The 15,541-nt window shown below is 38.9% G+C and overlaps 1 protein-coding gene across 1 annotated transcript in view; it reads right to left on the bottom strand.

Moving 5' to 3' along the window:
- The window catches only part of MET (MET proto-oncogene, receptor tyrosine kinase), a 111,159-nt gene that overhangs the window by 46,361 nt on the left and 49,257 nt on the right, over nucleotides 1-15,541 (bottom strand). Inside the window, exon 3 of the mRNA XM_008580997.1 lies at nucleotides 9,917-10,108. Coding sequence (XP_008579219.1) covers nucleotides 9,917-10,108 — 192 coding nt within the window. The remainder of the gene's footprint in view (nucleotides 1-9,916; nucleotides 10,109-15,541) is intronic.

The raw sequence follows: 15,541 nt of genomic DNA, 5'->3' as shown, positions 1-15,541 counted from the left end.
CCTCTCGATTCTCCCACTGGGCAATTTCCCTTAACGTCATAGTAAGAAGAGTGGATGGGGATTCTGGAAACCTGAATCTACTTCCAGTTTTGCTACTCTTAAACCATATTTATAGATCTTTTGAGGTCAAAATAGGCCCCCAGCTACTTTGAAATGCTGTGCTATATTTTTTATAAGCCACTGTCCTATGATAAGTTATTACTTGGATTATAAATCAAGTTCTGCTTCTTGGTCTGGCTTTAAATAGGGTCTGATGGTTTTAACAATGCCTGAGAAATGAGGTCTGATGACTGGTCATTCTTGCTTTCAGGTATTTCTAATTTGAGGTGTTTCCCAGCTATATAATTTCCATTGCCCTGTTCCTAGAACCCAGTAATAATGAAGTTCAGAGATTGTGATCAACAATTGGAATAAAATCAGGATGATTATTTTAGATGAACACTTAGATTTTGGGAGGGTTTAGAGACTTTCACTGTTAGGTAGGCTATTGTTTTGCATATACATGAGGAGGTAGGAGGCTGAACACAACTCTGGGTTTGAAATCTACTTTGTGCAATTACCCGACATCTCTAATAGCCTTTTCCATTGCACTGAAAGTGCATTTACCTGCGTGGGTATGAAATCACAGGACAACCACGGACATCTGCAAGATTAGGATTAGTTAAGTAAACATTCCTTCTACCTCAGCTTTTTCATTCATAAAATGGTAATAAAAATAGCAGGAGTAATTAACTGCTTTGAATTTTACAAACACACACAGCATATAAATGTTTTGGGGAATAGTAGTAAACGTTTTCTTCAGCACAATAAAGGAGCCAAGTAGCCTGAAACAATTTGAGAAGATTCCCCAAGTACCTAATTTGTTCCCAGGTAGTGGATTGTTGATAGAGAAACTAACTAAGCTCACATAGGGCCATAAAAGCTAAACATCATGACATTTCTGCTCTCACGTTTGTTCTACCCCAAACACTCAACACTTCCATTAAGCAGGGTGGCTGTATTTGCACAGAAGTTAAATGATGGATCAAAGATCACATGGTCAGGAGGGGAAAAGATGGGAACTACTGTTATTTCCTAAATTTAGGGTGCAATAGATGTTTGTGACCTTTGTAGGCAGAGTAAAAAGTTCAGTTACCAGTCCTACCTCCCTCTGGGTGCTGGTTAGAAGCAAAATATCAGATGGCAGACTTCCAAAGCCTCTATCCCAAATTATCCAGACTTCAGTGACCCAATTCTGCAAGCTTAACTCCCTTCTGGTACTCACCACCTATCATTTTTTCTACAACCCCCTCCCTCCCATTCCTCCCACATTTCCTTGATCATTGCCAATCACTTCAAACTGCAAAGGTGAAAAAAAATCCCCTTTTCTCATGTGCAAGTCAGAAACAACACAAAACACCAGCCTGTCTGAGTACCCCAACTCTGTGCTTTCCATTTCATTGAAGATTATTCATCGCTATGAACCTTCCTATGGATACTTGCATTTTGTGTCTCTCTCCCTAGTTTCTTCTATTCATTCAGACCTGCTACATAACAATCACCTCCCAGAGCTCTTTTCTCTTCCTATCTTCTTGTTCTCTTCAATATCATTTCCTGTATCTATAATAAGCAATCCCTTCTTTAATTACTAGGTCATCATCTTTGACTTTATTAAATATCTGAAGCCCATCCAAATATTCATTTCCCAGAAAGGAATAACCTTTCTCTTTCTTTTCATAAAGAAGCTCTTTGCACCTCTGAACCAGGATTGATTGATTTTTGCAACCCCTATTAATTTTTTTTGTCTGGAGAGCGCCATATATCTGGTACTTTCATAAAAGCTAACTGACTCAGGCATTGTGCTAAATGCTTTAAACACAGATTCCGTTTACTCCTCACAATGATCCTATGAGGTAGGTATTATTATTTTCCTTAAAGAGAGTATGACAGAATTTTAGCTAGAAAGAACAAGAGTCATGTTTCCAAGGAGCTTTATCTAATGCCAGAATCGTGTGCTTGACCTCTTCTTAAACACTCAACTGCTAGACTCTTGGAGCACCAGAGTAAATACCAATAAAAAGCTTCAACTCTGAGCTCCCAAGAGCCACTCGTGAATCAAAGCACTAAAACAAATTTCACAATATATTTGCCTTGCCAATTACTCCTTGTTTCAGTAATCTTGGCTGCACTATTTAAGTGTGCCTAAGGAGAAAGCCTCCACATCTAAATAGTTCTTGATGACACAGAGGAAATGTTACTAGCGAAGCTCTACTTTTGATCACGAGCTAGGATGAATGTGGCTTGGTATAGAAAACGGGATGAACAAGGGAGACAGGAAAGCCATGTGGAAAAGTGAGATGACCGTTTGGAATTTTGAGCAGAGGTTGTACCACAGATGCAAATACCTTTTTAGTTGATCATTAGCCTTTTCTCTGCAGGGATACCTACTGCTCTAAAATGCCAGGAATACTTTTCTATCGTTAATTCCTCACTTTCCCTTATTGCTGGAGTTCTAAATAATTGAGTAACCACTTTAACTCTCAAAATATCCCTGAAGCAATGTTTGCAAGCAGCTAAGAGAGTTCCTTTTGGTTGTCATGGAGATATTTCTAGGGACAGAACTGAATTTGGCATCTAATTTAATTCTTATGATAAATCACCTGGCAATCTTAGAACAATTAGTATGAAATAGACGACTGGCAATTATCTTTTGAGTTTCTAGTGTGTCAATGACAAATCTTTAGTATTTATGTCACAAAATCTTTTTCTTTAATGCTCTTGAAAATACAGAACTAACACATTTTTCAAGGAGGTAAGAACTGGAATTTACTTGATTGTTGTGATTATGATCTCACATAACCTCTCCCACATAAATTATCTGGGAAAGGACAAGAGGAAGAAATATATGTACAAATAAAATAATACTGTTGTGTTTAGGCCCCCAAATTCATACACCTGAGAAAATAATTTCATGTGAGATATCTACAAATATATAAAGGCCAGATATCTATCTGAGTTTTATTTTTAATTAAATAAACTGTTTGAATTTTATTTTCTTTAACAATAGTGAATACAATTTAATAAGATATTTACTTCCCAAAATGTTTTTTTTTTTTTTAAGTGGACAATTCAAAGGTTTTTAGTGTATTCACAGATTTGTGCAATCATCACCACAACCACATTTGGAACACTTTCATTACCTCAAAATGAAAGCTACCCTCTAGCCCCCGACAACTACTAATCTATTTTCTATCTCTATAGGTTTTCCTATTCTGGATATTTCATATAAGTGGAATCCTTTGTGTCTAGCATCTTTCACTTAGCATGTTTTCAAGGTTCATCCATGGTCCTTTTTATTGCTGAACAGTATTCCACTGCATGAATATGCAACATTTTATTTATCTGCGCTCATCACCTGATGGACATTTGGGTTGTTTCTACTTTTTGGCTATTGTGAATAATACCACTGTGAATATTCATGTATAACTTTTTGTGTGAATGTATATTTTCATTTCTCTTGGGTCTATACATCTAGGAGAAGAATTGTTGGGTCTTATGGTGACTCTGTATTTAACCTTTAAGGCACTGCCAAACCGTTTTCCACAGCATCTGCACCGCTCCACACTCCCACCAGCAGTGTATGAGGGTTCTACTTTCTCGACATCCTCACCAACACTTCTTATTTTCCATTTTTTTTTTATTATAGCCATCCTACTGTGAAGGATGCATGTGGAGTAGTACTTCCTTGTGGTTTTGGTTTGTATTTCTCTGCCAAATGTTTCTTAAACTAAGAAAGAGGAAGGTGTACTTCTCAGGTTTACAGCTTTCAGCCCATTTCTCCTGCCCGAGACCGAGTAGTTGGGCATCTGCTGCTCAGCATCCCAGTCAGTCTTCTGAAAAACATTCTCTCATGGTCTGACTGGACTTCTGTAAAACAGGGTCTTAGAGAGACTGGAGGTGGGGGGGTGGTGGAAGGACCAAAGGTGGATTCTCACTAGGAGCAACAGGCAGTCAGAGTGGGAGATGAGGCTGCTCCCAGATGCATGTGCTTGGCAGAGGAGGGGAAAGGTTAGAAGCATGTCACATGGAGGGAGGGTGTGGCACAGAGGTGGCGGAATGGGTGGGATGGAACAGTGTGGATGACAGTGGACCTCTCGAAGTACAGAGAGGGGGCCCTGGAAGTTAGCAGAGGATAACCAGACAGAGGGTTTAACCAGAGTTCCTGTGGACCAAGAATATTTTATATCCTTCAATACTGTTGGAAAGACCTGAGTGACCACTAGAATTCCCACTGGCATTGTACTTCATTGAACGAGGCATTGCTCTGAGATTCAACTCTACAGGTACCAGTCCCAGGCGTGACACTCTCAGCAGCCCTCAATGCACCTGAGTGGGTGGCAGACAATTAGAAACATGTAACATGGTCCTTCTTCACGTGGTTATCCTGGGATCAAATAACATAGTGGACCCGACTGTAAATGTTTTAGTCTTACAGAAATGCAGATTAAAATGTAATTAAGAGGTCTGCATAAAATCTTTTGAATATTGAAGTGAATTTTTAAAAATACGAACAGGAAACATACAGTTCTATTTCAAGGCAAATAAAATTGAGTGGGAGCTTTGATATCATCTAAATCGACTTCTAATTTAAAAGTTAAGAAAATTAGAGGATTTCTGTCAAGAGATAAAGAAAACTTTATTTTTAATAAAAGATGATGCAAATTATAGGAATTTGAGACTCAGAGAAAAAATTGTGAGTGAAGACAATGACAGCATTAATAAAGAGACCGGGTTATAGCTGGATGTGACCTTACGGATTCAGGGAGCGACTCTGCTTTCTCCGGAGTTCCCAGTACAGACTCCGGCACTTAGTAGGTCTTCAAGGCACATCTATTGCCTCAATATATGAATAGGCTGAAATAAGAAGCTCTGGGGTTTTTTAATGAATTTAGGTAACATTCAAGAGCTTAACTGGCATTTTCAAGGCATGGCTTCTGATGCCTCTTGCTTCTTGCCTGCTTTAGGTTTACTATATTTTTTGGTGGGTTAGAGATAGTTGTTTATTTAGAAAGAAATCAATATGAAGAATAATTTTGTTTCAATCAAAGTTAACATCTAGTTTTATGAAACAGAAAAAAAAATGAAAAATAACAGGAAGTAGAAATTGCTAATTGGTATTGACAGCTCAGACTTAAAAATGGTAAGACAAAGCCCCGGGTGGCAAAAGTTGAGTTAAATGAAACTTTAATCTGTTCTTTCCTTTGCTCTTTTTGGTAAATGGGCATGCATGCTTCTACATCAACTTGACACTATGAAGGCCAGGTATATCCAAAAGGCACAACACTTCCCCTCACTATTACCATACTGACATGTGTGTGTTTCAGCTTTTTGAGATGAATCAAAAGTGAGTCAAAATGAGTCAATACCAGATTGAGACCTTTGTAAAAAAAACCAATTCAAACATCTATAAACCAAATAAGCTAGGAAATTTGTAAAAATTTAAAAATATCCCATACTTTCAAATCAATATTCCAAAGGTACTGATTGCAGGATTAGCTAATCTATACATAGAATATTTCTATTTCTGAAATTTAAAGGTGAAGAGAGTTTGAAAAATGACTGATATATTTATGTTTCACATCTTAAAATGGGGTCTTTCTGCTGTTTCCAAAAAGTACCCATGCAAGAAATCTCAGTTATTCCTTTCTACCAAAAACCAAAACAAACAAAAGCTTAGCATTATCCCATGGTTTCAAATATTTATGACGTTTTAAATTTACAACATCATAAGATGTTTTAGTATAAAAAATATCCAAGTGTATAAGATATATGTCTTTCAAGAGCATGTGTTAATTCATTTTAGAAGACTATATATGAATTGGGCATAATTTTTAGTTATGTATGTAACCCTGAAATTATTATTTATAAGGTCTGTTTTGCAGAAAAGAAACTGCAAAACTTATAAGTGTATTTTCTTCTGAAGAAATATACCAAAGCTAACATTTTTAGGGACATTAGTAAGTCAACGATGGACACATTTAAAAAAACGGAAGATGATATTTTTATCTGAGCATTTTATAAAGGAGATGGGTAAATTAGCAATCCCTAAAGAGAAACGTTGTTCGAGTTTGAGCTTCTTTTGGCTGTGTCTCTGCCCAGCGCTCACAGCATTGATGAACTGATGATCTGTGTCTACATACTTTAAAATAGCAGTAATCCCAAATGTAATGTATATCACAGGCTTCGAACACCACGCATTGGCATGCCATGGTGGTGGCATAGGAACCAAAGGGACTTGAAGACAGGAGGTCAATAGAAGAACTGATTCTTCTTACTGGAAGTGAGTAATTATTCTCCAGTTCACTGATTACTAACATAACCCTTTAGGTAATGGTCGTAAGTAGTGATCATGAGCAAAGGACGTCCTCTTAGGTAATCCCTACCTCTTTAAGTTTCTTGCTTCAGGCCTAACTAGTCCAGTTAAGAGGCAGAAAAGAAAAAGTGGTGATGAGTGGTAACAGCATTAAGGAATTGGGGAGACTAAGAAGGAGGATGGAGGAAGAACAAGGATGATACCAAAGAGCCTAATGGCAGCTGTGCTAGTGCCCAGGCTGTGGCCACTGTTAGCAGGAATGGTGCAGTGCACACAGAAGTTGCTCAGTGAATGTTTGTGCAACTGGACTTGAAACCAGTCTTGAAAGCGCCTCCCCACCCCTGCCGCCATCCCTGATCCACGCACTCTCCCTGGCCTGATAGTCATGCACAGATATTTTAATAGCAATGCTTTGCATTTAGAGATTAAAGAGGCCTTATACAAGTGCTGTTAAAAAAAAATCAAGCAAGCATTGTTTTGGAGGCAGATTAGACGAGGCGCTCAAAAGGGGAGACGTGGGCAATCCCTGTGATTAGTCCTGTGATCTTCATGAGAATCCCTCTTCCCTCTCCCACGAAGCAGCGCACACTGTGCTAATGTTCCCAGTCTTGGTCTTTTCTGCATCCCCAAACCCCCACTTTATGAGAAGGCATGCTCTCACTGTTCAATTATACTACCTCAAGCATTGCGTATCATATTATTTTACTTCAAAGCGTCCCAAGAGAGTAACCGTACAAACAAAAACTGTTTTTGAAACCTATATCTATATTGACATAACTCTACAGATATACAGACTCAAATATGTGTACACATCAGTATATTTAGATAAAGCTGCACCTGTATGAGATAAGTTCCACATGTTTCAATGGTAGGAACATGTCAAAGATGTCTTCTCTGCTATACACATAATATTGTTAGCTAAACAATCTAATTCTTTCTAATCAAATAACCACTGTGAAATACCTGATTCACTTTGCACCCAACAGCTGGGGCTGTAGCTTGTGTTCCCAGCCAGAGCTGAATATAAGCACAATAGGAAAGGCAGAAACAGCTGCAAACTCTTGGGATAAAAAATTTGCAAAGCAACTTTGCCATTAGGCTTCGGGGTAGGAAGGAAGTAAAATCATTTTTCTGTTCCTTTTCATGTAGGGCAGCTGTCTTTAGGAAAAAAAATTATGTCCATCCTATTTTGTAACAGAAACTCCATAGTATTTATTAAAACATGAGCTGTAGAAACTTAGGCCTGGCCACAGATTTAGCACTTTGGTGGAGTCAAAACATTTACAGAACTTGGTAGGAAGTTACTGCTCTGACATGTTAAATTGGAAGGTCCCCTATCTTTGCTTCACTCCTGACTCCTCCCCCACTGTTATTTGCTGTAAACAACCTGGATTTCAGTGATGCTGACTGTTCGAATCTTCAAGTGGTCTAGGTTTATTTATATAAAATTTAATGGAATGGAATTCTCTTAGGCAAGTGTCAGAAAAATAGATCCTTTGTGGGTTCCAACAGCCCTTTGTCTGTACTGTTGTAATCAGGTAAATGTTTTTATCTCCCCCACTAAAATTTTAGTTTCTTAAAGGCAGTTTTTGTGTCACTGTTTCCTTTACTTCACTCACTTGCCTAGTAAAGCAAATATCAACACCTATTTGATAAATTAAAAGCTACTTGGTTTAAAAAAAAATCAGTGACACTACTACTTTCCATAAAATAAGTATCTATTTATTTTCACCTTTTGTTTTGGATGCACAGTTAATGGGTATAATACAGTTTCGTTTATGCAAATGCTGGGAGATGAGTAAAACATTTGCTGCAGCATTTCTGTTATAATGAGACTGATGCATGACACATCCCCTGGGTGGTGGGCTCTGTCACATGGCAGAATTTACTCAGTTAATAAAGCAGCCTATTTAAAAATGGATTTTGTTAAAACTTTAGAATCTGGAAATAGGCCAGGAAGCTTCTGATGTTAAAAAAGTGTCAGACCTAAAGAGACTATAGAAAGCTTATTAATAGGAAACAGGATTGACAAGGTAATGGACAATTTAGAAAAAAAGAAAAGCAGAAATTAAGATAAAGAGAACCAAGTCAACATAATGAACACATCAGGAATTCGACAGATATTAGCTTCTCTCATCCTCCTTCAATTTTTTTTTGGAATTATATAGAAGACCATCAGTGTAAATTAAAAATACATATAAGCACAAAATAATACCACACATTTTACAAGGATAATAGATACTCATGAGCATATTTCAAGTACATTAGAGTACTGTCTATGTGGGAGGGGACTGCGCATGCCTCCTACAGATTTTGAGAAGTTAAGGATAGAATTAAAGGGTCAAGATGGATGAGGTGGGTAAATAAACACACTGGGATGGCAGAGCAGGAGGAGGGGAAGAGAAGATGTCATTAACTGTGAAGTGACAGGAGAACAGGAGACAATAATGGGAACATTTAGATCACAGTATCTATATAATTAATTTTGAGCTAGGAAGGTTTTATTTACATGGCTTACAGCTCTGAAAAAATTCCACCATGCCCACTAGCACAAGAAAAATATGATTTAGTTCTTAAAATATGGCAATGACCAACATCCAGATTGCTACAAGGACAATGGTAATTTTTTAAAATGTGTTTAGCAAAAGAATATGGCTATTAGGAGGTACAGATGGGCATGTCATAAGAAAACATCATCATCCTCAATTGGTTTACTAGAAGTTATTGACTGATTAGGATGTTAACTGTATCAGACAATTATGAAATAAACATCTCCTTTAAAAGGAATTTCTAGTATTCACAGAAATTCAACATTTCTATAGATGCCATTGTCATTTTGCATTAATCAAGTATCTACTAATGAACTCGTGTTGAAAGCACCAACAATTATTAACTAGTAAGTATTTTAATTCCTGCTAAGTGCTATGATTCCTGTATCTAGGAAACATGGTAACTTCAATCAAGTCTGAAATGTGATCTTTTATTGTATGGATATACGTTACTAACCATTTAAAAGCATTTCTTAATAAAGTCTGAATTTTTTTTAAAGTATTTGAACTACTTTGTATATGACACCAACATTTTGCAGAATCGGGAGAGCCTGAGTTACACTGGGATTTTGATGATAATGTCCCTTCCTAACTCCTGCCAATATTTCTCAATGATGTGAATGTTTCTTCTCATGGAGATGCACGGTTCACACAATAGCTTTCCTTTGATCCGTAGCTTCCCTTGAAATAGGAAAACATCGCCTGGAAATGCTTTAATTGTTTCATTTTATTTTCCAATCATGTGATAAAAATTATGAATGGGAAAAAAAAAAAGCACAAATCATTCCAGAGAAGAAAATTAAAGCAACCACATTCAAACTGAAAGATTCAAGAACTTAACAACAATAGGCCTTACATTTCATAAAAAGTGGACCAGGCTTCATTTTTTGGCTTTCAGTCTGTGTCTCTAGCTCTACTGTATCTTGCATTTTGCAGTATTTGCAAATACCTCACTGCAAAAACAAATATAAATTAATTGCACATTACCAGATAAAACAGACACAGCTACTTTTACCTGCATGAAGCGACCCTCAGATGTCCCAAGATTAGCAATGGTCAGGTCTCCTTTAATGAAGATGGATATAGATGTTAAGAGGACTTGGTTGAACTGTCCCATGAATAAGTCAACGCGTGGCAAAGCCGTGGTGAACTCTGTTCGATATTCATCACTGTGCACTTCACAGCCTGATGAATTTCTCAGAAGAGTCTGGAATAAAATATGGCCATAGAGTTCATGTGAGTCCAGATGCAAACAATCTGGTAAGAAACTTTTCAGTGTATCTTTTCAGAGCATGGAGGGGAATGGCGAGGATAACCGTGCAAATAGAAAAGAAAACCCTAGATAGGCATAACTATTTCTAGTGACCAAAATGGCTCCAGTTTCACTAGGCACTGTTGTACATATGTAGACTCTAAAACTGTGGGCAAACCTTACTGTCACAATTTGCACCATGGTTCAATACGTGCACACATAAAGGAGGAACTTAGCTGGTCCTATTAAAAGAAAAACAAAACTTTAAATGTCTTGACATTTAAATACCTTGACATAAAAGTAATGTTTCTAGGAGGCAAGTCCAATGAGATCGATTTCAACTGGAATAGTAATAAATGTTAGAGTCATACTATGACATTATATTTCAAAATGTGTGCCTTTGTGCGTTTGCATGCAGAGAGATGGTGGGAGTAGTGGTAACAGATAATTCATGGAGAGGCAGCAGAGCATAGACCCAGGCCCTGCAATGAATCCTGGTCCTGTAATGCTCACTTGCTTTAGGTAGTTCCTATAATCTTTCTGAGTTCAGAAATTCATGCAATCACTCTGTGTTTCATTCCCCTCAAATGTAAAATAGAGTTACAGAAATAGTACCTACTTTTTGTTGTAAAGATTAAATGAGCTCCTTTATATAAATCTCTTATAATAGAACCAGTACATAGAGAGCAACACTTAAGTATCATCATCATGATTGTGAAAGACCCACCAAAGGGAAGATACTGTACATTAAATTTCTCAGTAACCAGCTTACTGAAAGACAATTACCACTCAACCTGGTAACTGTACTTTAGGTTCTACCTCAAATGGAAGGACTGAAAAAATATTGTTCAGTAATACGAGTGTACTTCAAAAAGTTCATGGAATACTCGTATTGTTTTTTAATTCTATTTTTCCGCAAACTTACTGAAGTATCCTCATATATGACAATTAAGCACTATGGACCCCTCCCTTCCACATGACACTTCAGTCTCCTGGTTTCCTTTTTGCCTCTCTGACCACAGCATTTATGTCTCCATCACAGGATCATCCACGCCTGGCTCTCAGTGTTGAGGTTTCTCAAGGCTCCATCTCAGGGCCGCTCCTCCTTTCACTCTTTGCTCTCTCCCCAGGCAATTTCAGTTTCTCCTGTGGTGTCTCCTATTTAGTTGACACACACATTTGCATCTCCACCCACATGTCTCAGAGACTTCAGACTCAACATGAACAAAGCAGTAGCCACATCTCCCCCCTGCCTGCTCTTATGATACTACACACCCCAGTGAATGGAGTACCATTCTCCAGGTGTACATGTCAGAAGTCTGTGTCAGCCCTGATTCGTCCCTCTCCCTCAGTCCCCATGTACAGTCCATCACCAACTCCCATCAACTTCACTTTCTAGACGTCTCCTGGACCCAGCCAGTCTTCTCTGTCTCCACCACCACAATCTTCACCCTAGCCACCATGCCCCTCTCCTGGACTACCACAATGGCTTCCTAGTTAGACTCACCACATCCACAGTCACCCTTGTCAGGTGATCTGTTTTCCACATTGCAGCTGGAATTACTAAGACACCGATCTGATCATGCCCCTCTATTTAAGACACTTAATGCTTCCCCATTGCTCTTAAAATAAAGGGCAACATTTTTATTGTGGCTGGCTGGTCTTTGCATCATCTGGCCCCTACCCATCTTCTCCCGATCTGTGCTCTCTGTGCTCCAGTGAGCCGGGCTTCTCTCAGTTCTCAATAGAAACCACGTGTCCTCCCATTAAGTGTCTTTGCACATGCTATTTCTCCTGTCTGGAGTGTTCCTTCCACCTCCATTCACCTTGCTATTGCTATACCTCCTTCAGACCTTAGCTTCTCAGGAGACCTGCCCGGACCCCACATGCTTCTAGGTCATACGCTTCCAGTACAGATTCTTATGGTACTTTTTACCTGTGCATCATAGAATAGCATAGCTGTAACACAGTGTGCAGCTGCAACTTAATATCTGCTTGTGTGATTACAAGAAAATGTGAGACTTCTCTCAAGTGGCTCTCTGTGATCAGGGACCCTGCTTGTTCACCACTGTATTGCTAGTAGAAGATTAAATATCACACACAGTAAATGTTTAATAAATATTAATTGAATGAATGAACAAGTAAGTGAATCAATTATGGGTGGGAGGGGGATGGCTGTGGGGATATGAATCAATATTATTAAAGCTGTTTTTTTTCTCAGCAATAGGTTTTGTTAAGAGTTTATGAGGGAAAAATAAGAGTGTTTGGAAATTGGTAAATCTGGGGCAGATAACCAGGGCAGGAGGATGTATTAAGGAAATGAAGTCTACCTTGAAAGAAAAAGAGAAAAAGTTCATCCTTATACATCCTTGTAAGTAGCACAAGTCCAGGAAAATGCTTGGAGAATTACATATTCTCTATTCAGTTATCCTATTATAATATTCAGAAAATTGTCATGGTATATTTCAAACCAATTTATCGTTTCAGGACAAAAAAATAAAAAATGTTGTTATCCTCTGACTAATGCCTTTATTCCTTAAGGTCAAATATCTGACACATGGAATGCCAAGTTCTTAGATCTACTGGCTTTTATGGTTAAAAACTACCTAAAATGCTCTATTTTATATATCAGTAACTATTTATTTTAAGAGGCAATAAATTAGCAAAGAGTCTTAGAGACACTGGCTCTTGTAATTAATAAAATGTTTTAGTTCTAGACATTTATTTTGACATATTGATGAGTGCTATTTCACTATTTAATTAGAAGCTTTTCTTCACTAAAGTACTACATAGATTACTCTCAGGAGTAGCAGATAACTGAGATGTACCAGCAATTCGACAGTAACCAATTAATTGATAATTAAGTTTCTATTGGTGATCAGTCATCCATCCTGCAGAGATAGTCAGAGTTAAGGGAAGTTGCATAAAAGGGCAAAGATCAATTTTAAATCTAAGGCCATCTGAAGTGATCCATTATAGTGGTGGCTGCTTTTCAGGGTCAGGCTTTTGTGGTTGTCCTGTTCCTTCTCTTCCTCACGCTTCCTCTTTCTCTCTATGTCTAGGTGGCATCCTGGGAACTTTAAAGCCTCAAACTTGACCTGGGGTATGGTGCTCCTGGAGATACGATGGATTCAGTGGAATATAAAAACAATTAGCTGTGTGTGGAGTAGACTTTGATCATAAACTATTAACAGTCTTCTATCAACAAGAGGACAGAAATTGTCTGATCATCTTTTAGCACTGGTACCCTTGTATCATGCCTAGCACACATTACGTATTTGATAACAGCTCACTGAAAAATTAATGCATCTGCAAAGTTACCAGATCGCTTTATGATCTGCCTTGCTGAATGGGATGAGCAGGAGAATGGAGGTGAGATGATCTCCAAGTATCTCCTAAGAGTGTCTGCAAACCTGCAGGAACTTGCTGATCTTTTTGAAATGGAGGGAGAGCAATACATCCAGAACTGTAGTCTCTTATGCACCTGTTTCCACACATGTGAGGCATAAATGTAGAATTCTGCATCAGAGTTCATGTAATATTTGTATTGCGCACTTCAAGGCTTCTCCTTCAGGAAATAGTGAGGTCTCTAAATGGCATTTTCTGAAGGACTGATAGGATTAAGTTATGTCTCTATTGCCCCCCCCCCCAATAAAATTCCTAACTATAGAGCCATTGCACAATGTTGGAATAGATCTACAGACTTCTTGATCTGGAAAAATTGTGCAATTTGCAGCCCAAGACCAAACATCTTGTTAGGTTCAAGTGGCATTCAAATTTCAAAAGCCAGGGGACCCCAACTTTTTTCTTTCTCATTTTCTCTGCAGCTGAGATCTGCAGGGGAAGGGTGTGGGCACTAGCTTCCAGGAAAAAGTACCATTCCAGCATTCCCTACAGGAGAGGGGACTCTCCTGGTCTCTTCCTGTTAAGAATACTGATAAACTCAATGGTGGGTCAGGGCAGCACAAATTGGCTTACAGAGCTCCATGCTATCTTTGAGCTTTAACAGTAGAACTTTAACAGGGAGCCTTGGTTAAGCTCTTGGCATTGCAGAGGTAAAGCACTGTGCAAATATGACTAAATCTCAGTCTGATTAACTACATCTCTTAAAGATAATGAGCCAATGTGCTTGCTGCTCATTTGTGCAGGAAGGTGGGGTTGCTTTGCCTCAGCACTTTACAAACAGTTGCTGGGTGTGCATTTGGGGTGGGATTGGGGCCCTGATTGAAGAACAACTACGGAGGTGGTGCCAGGAGTCTCTTTGCTACTGTGCTTCTCTCAGATCCAGGAGGTTTTGTACCTTGGGGTAAAATTGAGCATAGTAGGTGGAAAGCAGTTCTCTGAGACAGTAGCTGCTTTGGGGACCTGCAGAAGAGTCTCCAGAGAAGGCTTCACACCAGTACCACGAGTGAGCCAGGTGGACTCTCTCCCTTTAGCAACAAAGGGAGGAAGAAGGAAGGGAGGGAGGAAATCAATCTTTACTCTGCACCCACAATGTGCCAGGCACTGAGTTGGGCATTTTCACGCACAAGACTCACAGCAGCCGTATGAGGTTGTCCACACAGTTTCAAGGATGAGAAGACTCAGGGAAAGACAAGGGCTCGGTCACAGTGTCCAGGTCACATTGGAACAGGCATCAGAATACAGTTCTCTATGATTCTTAAGCTCATGACTTTCTTTTGCTACTGTTTACCATTCTGGGCAACATTCTGAGTATTGCACAATTATAGAAATGGGAAGGGCCTTCAAGATTATCTTACTCTAGTCCCTCATTTTAAGGATGGAATTAATCATTATTTTCTGGATAACAGCAGAGAGATAATCTCTGGCATTTTGGGCTGTGCTGCTCAGCTTGGCTCTCAATTCTAGCTCTCCTCATTACCTATTTTGGTTAATTAACATGACCAGGCTTGCATTCAGGTAACTTTGAAATTTCAGTCATCTCCAACTCCTCTTTCTCTAGTATTTCCCACATATAACTAGTTGTTAAGTCCTGCTAAACCCTATCTCTATTGTTGCTCCTGTGCAGCCCTTCCAGCCACACCTGTATGCCCAGCCCAGGCTAGGTGTTTCCTCACTGGCCTTCTGGTCGGTCTCCAATCTCTTTTCCTTTGAGGCAGTCATCAGCCGTCATTCTCTTCTTCAAAACCTTAGTTGCTTCCTAAAGGCCTGTAGGGACTTCTTTGTGTACAAAACTTCTTAGCATTCAAACTTGCCTTGGTTTACCTTTTTAGACTTTTCCTCATTAAGGCATAAGGTCAGGTGACCATCTATGACACCAGATGAATCTGAGTGGCTGTCCTGGCACAGACCCTTTCCCTTCTTGGATTCTTGCATTGCTTTGGCAGCCGATGCTCCACTTTCCACTTGTCATTGACACCATTCCTT

The sequence above is a fragment of the Galeopterus variegatus genome, unplaced genomic scaffold (assembly GCF_000696425.1).
Source record: "Galeopterus variegatus unplaced genomic scaffold, G_variegatus-3.0.2 Scaffold89, whole genome shotgun sequence".
NCBI classification, from domain to species: domain Eukaryota; kingdom Metazoa; phylum Chordata; class Mammalia; order Dermoptera; family Cynocephalidae; genus Galeopterus; species Galeopterus variegatus.
Note: the sequence above shows the minus strand (reverse complement) of the source record. Positions and strands in the feature narration are given on the sequence as shown.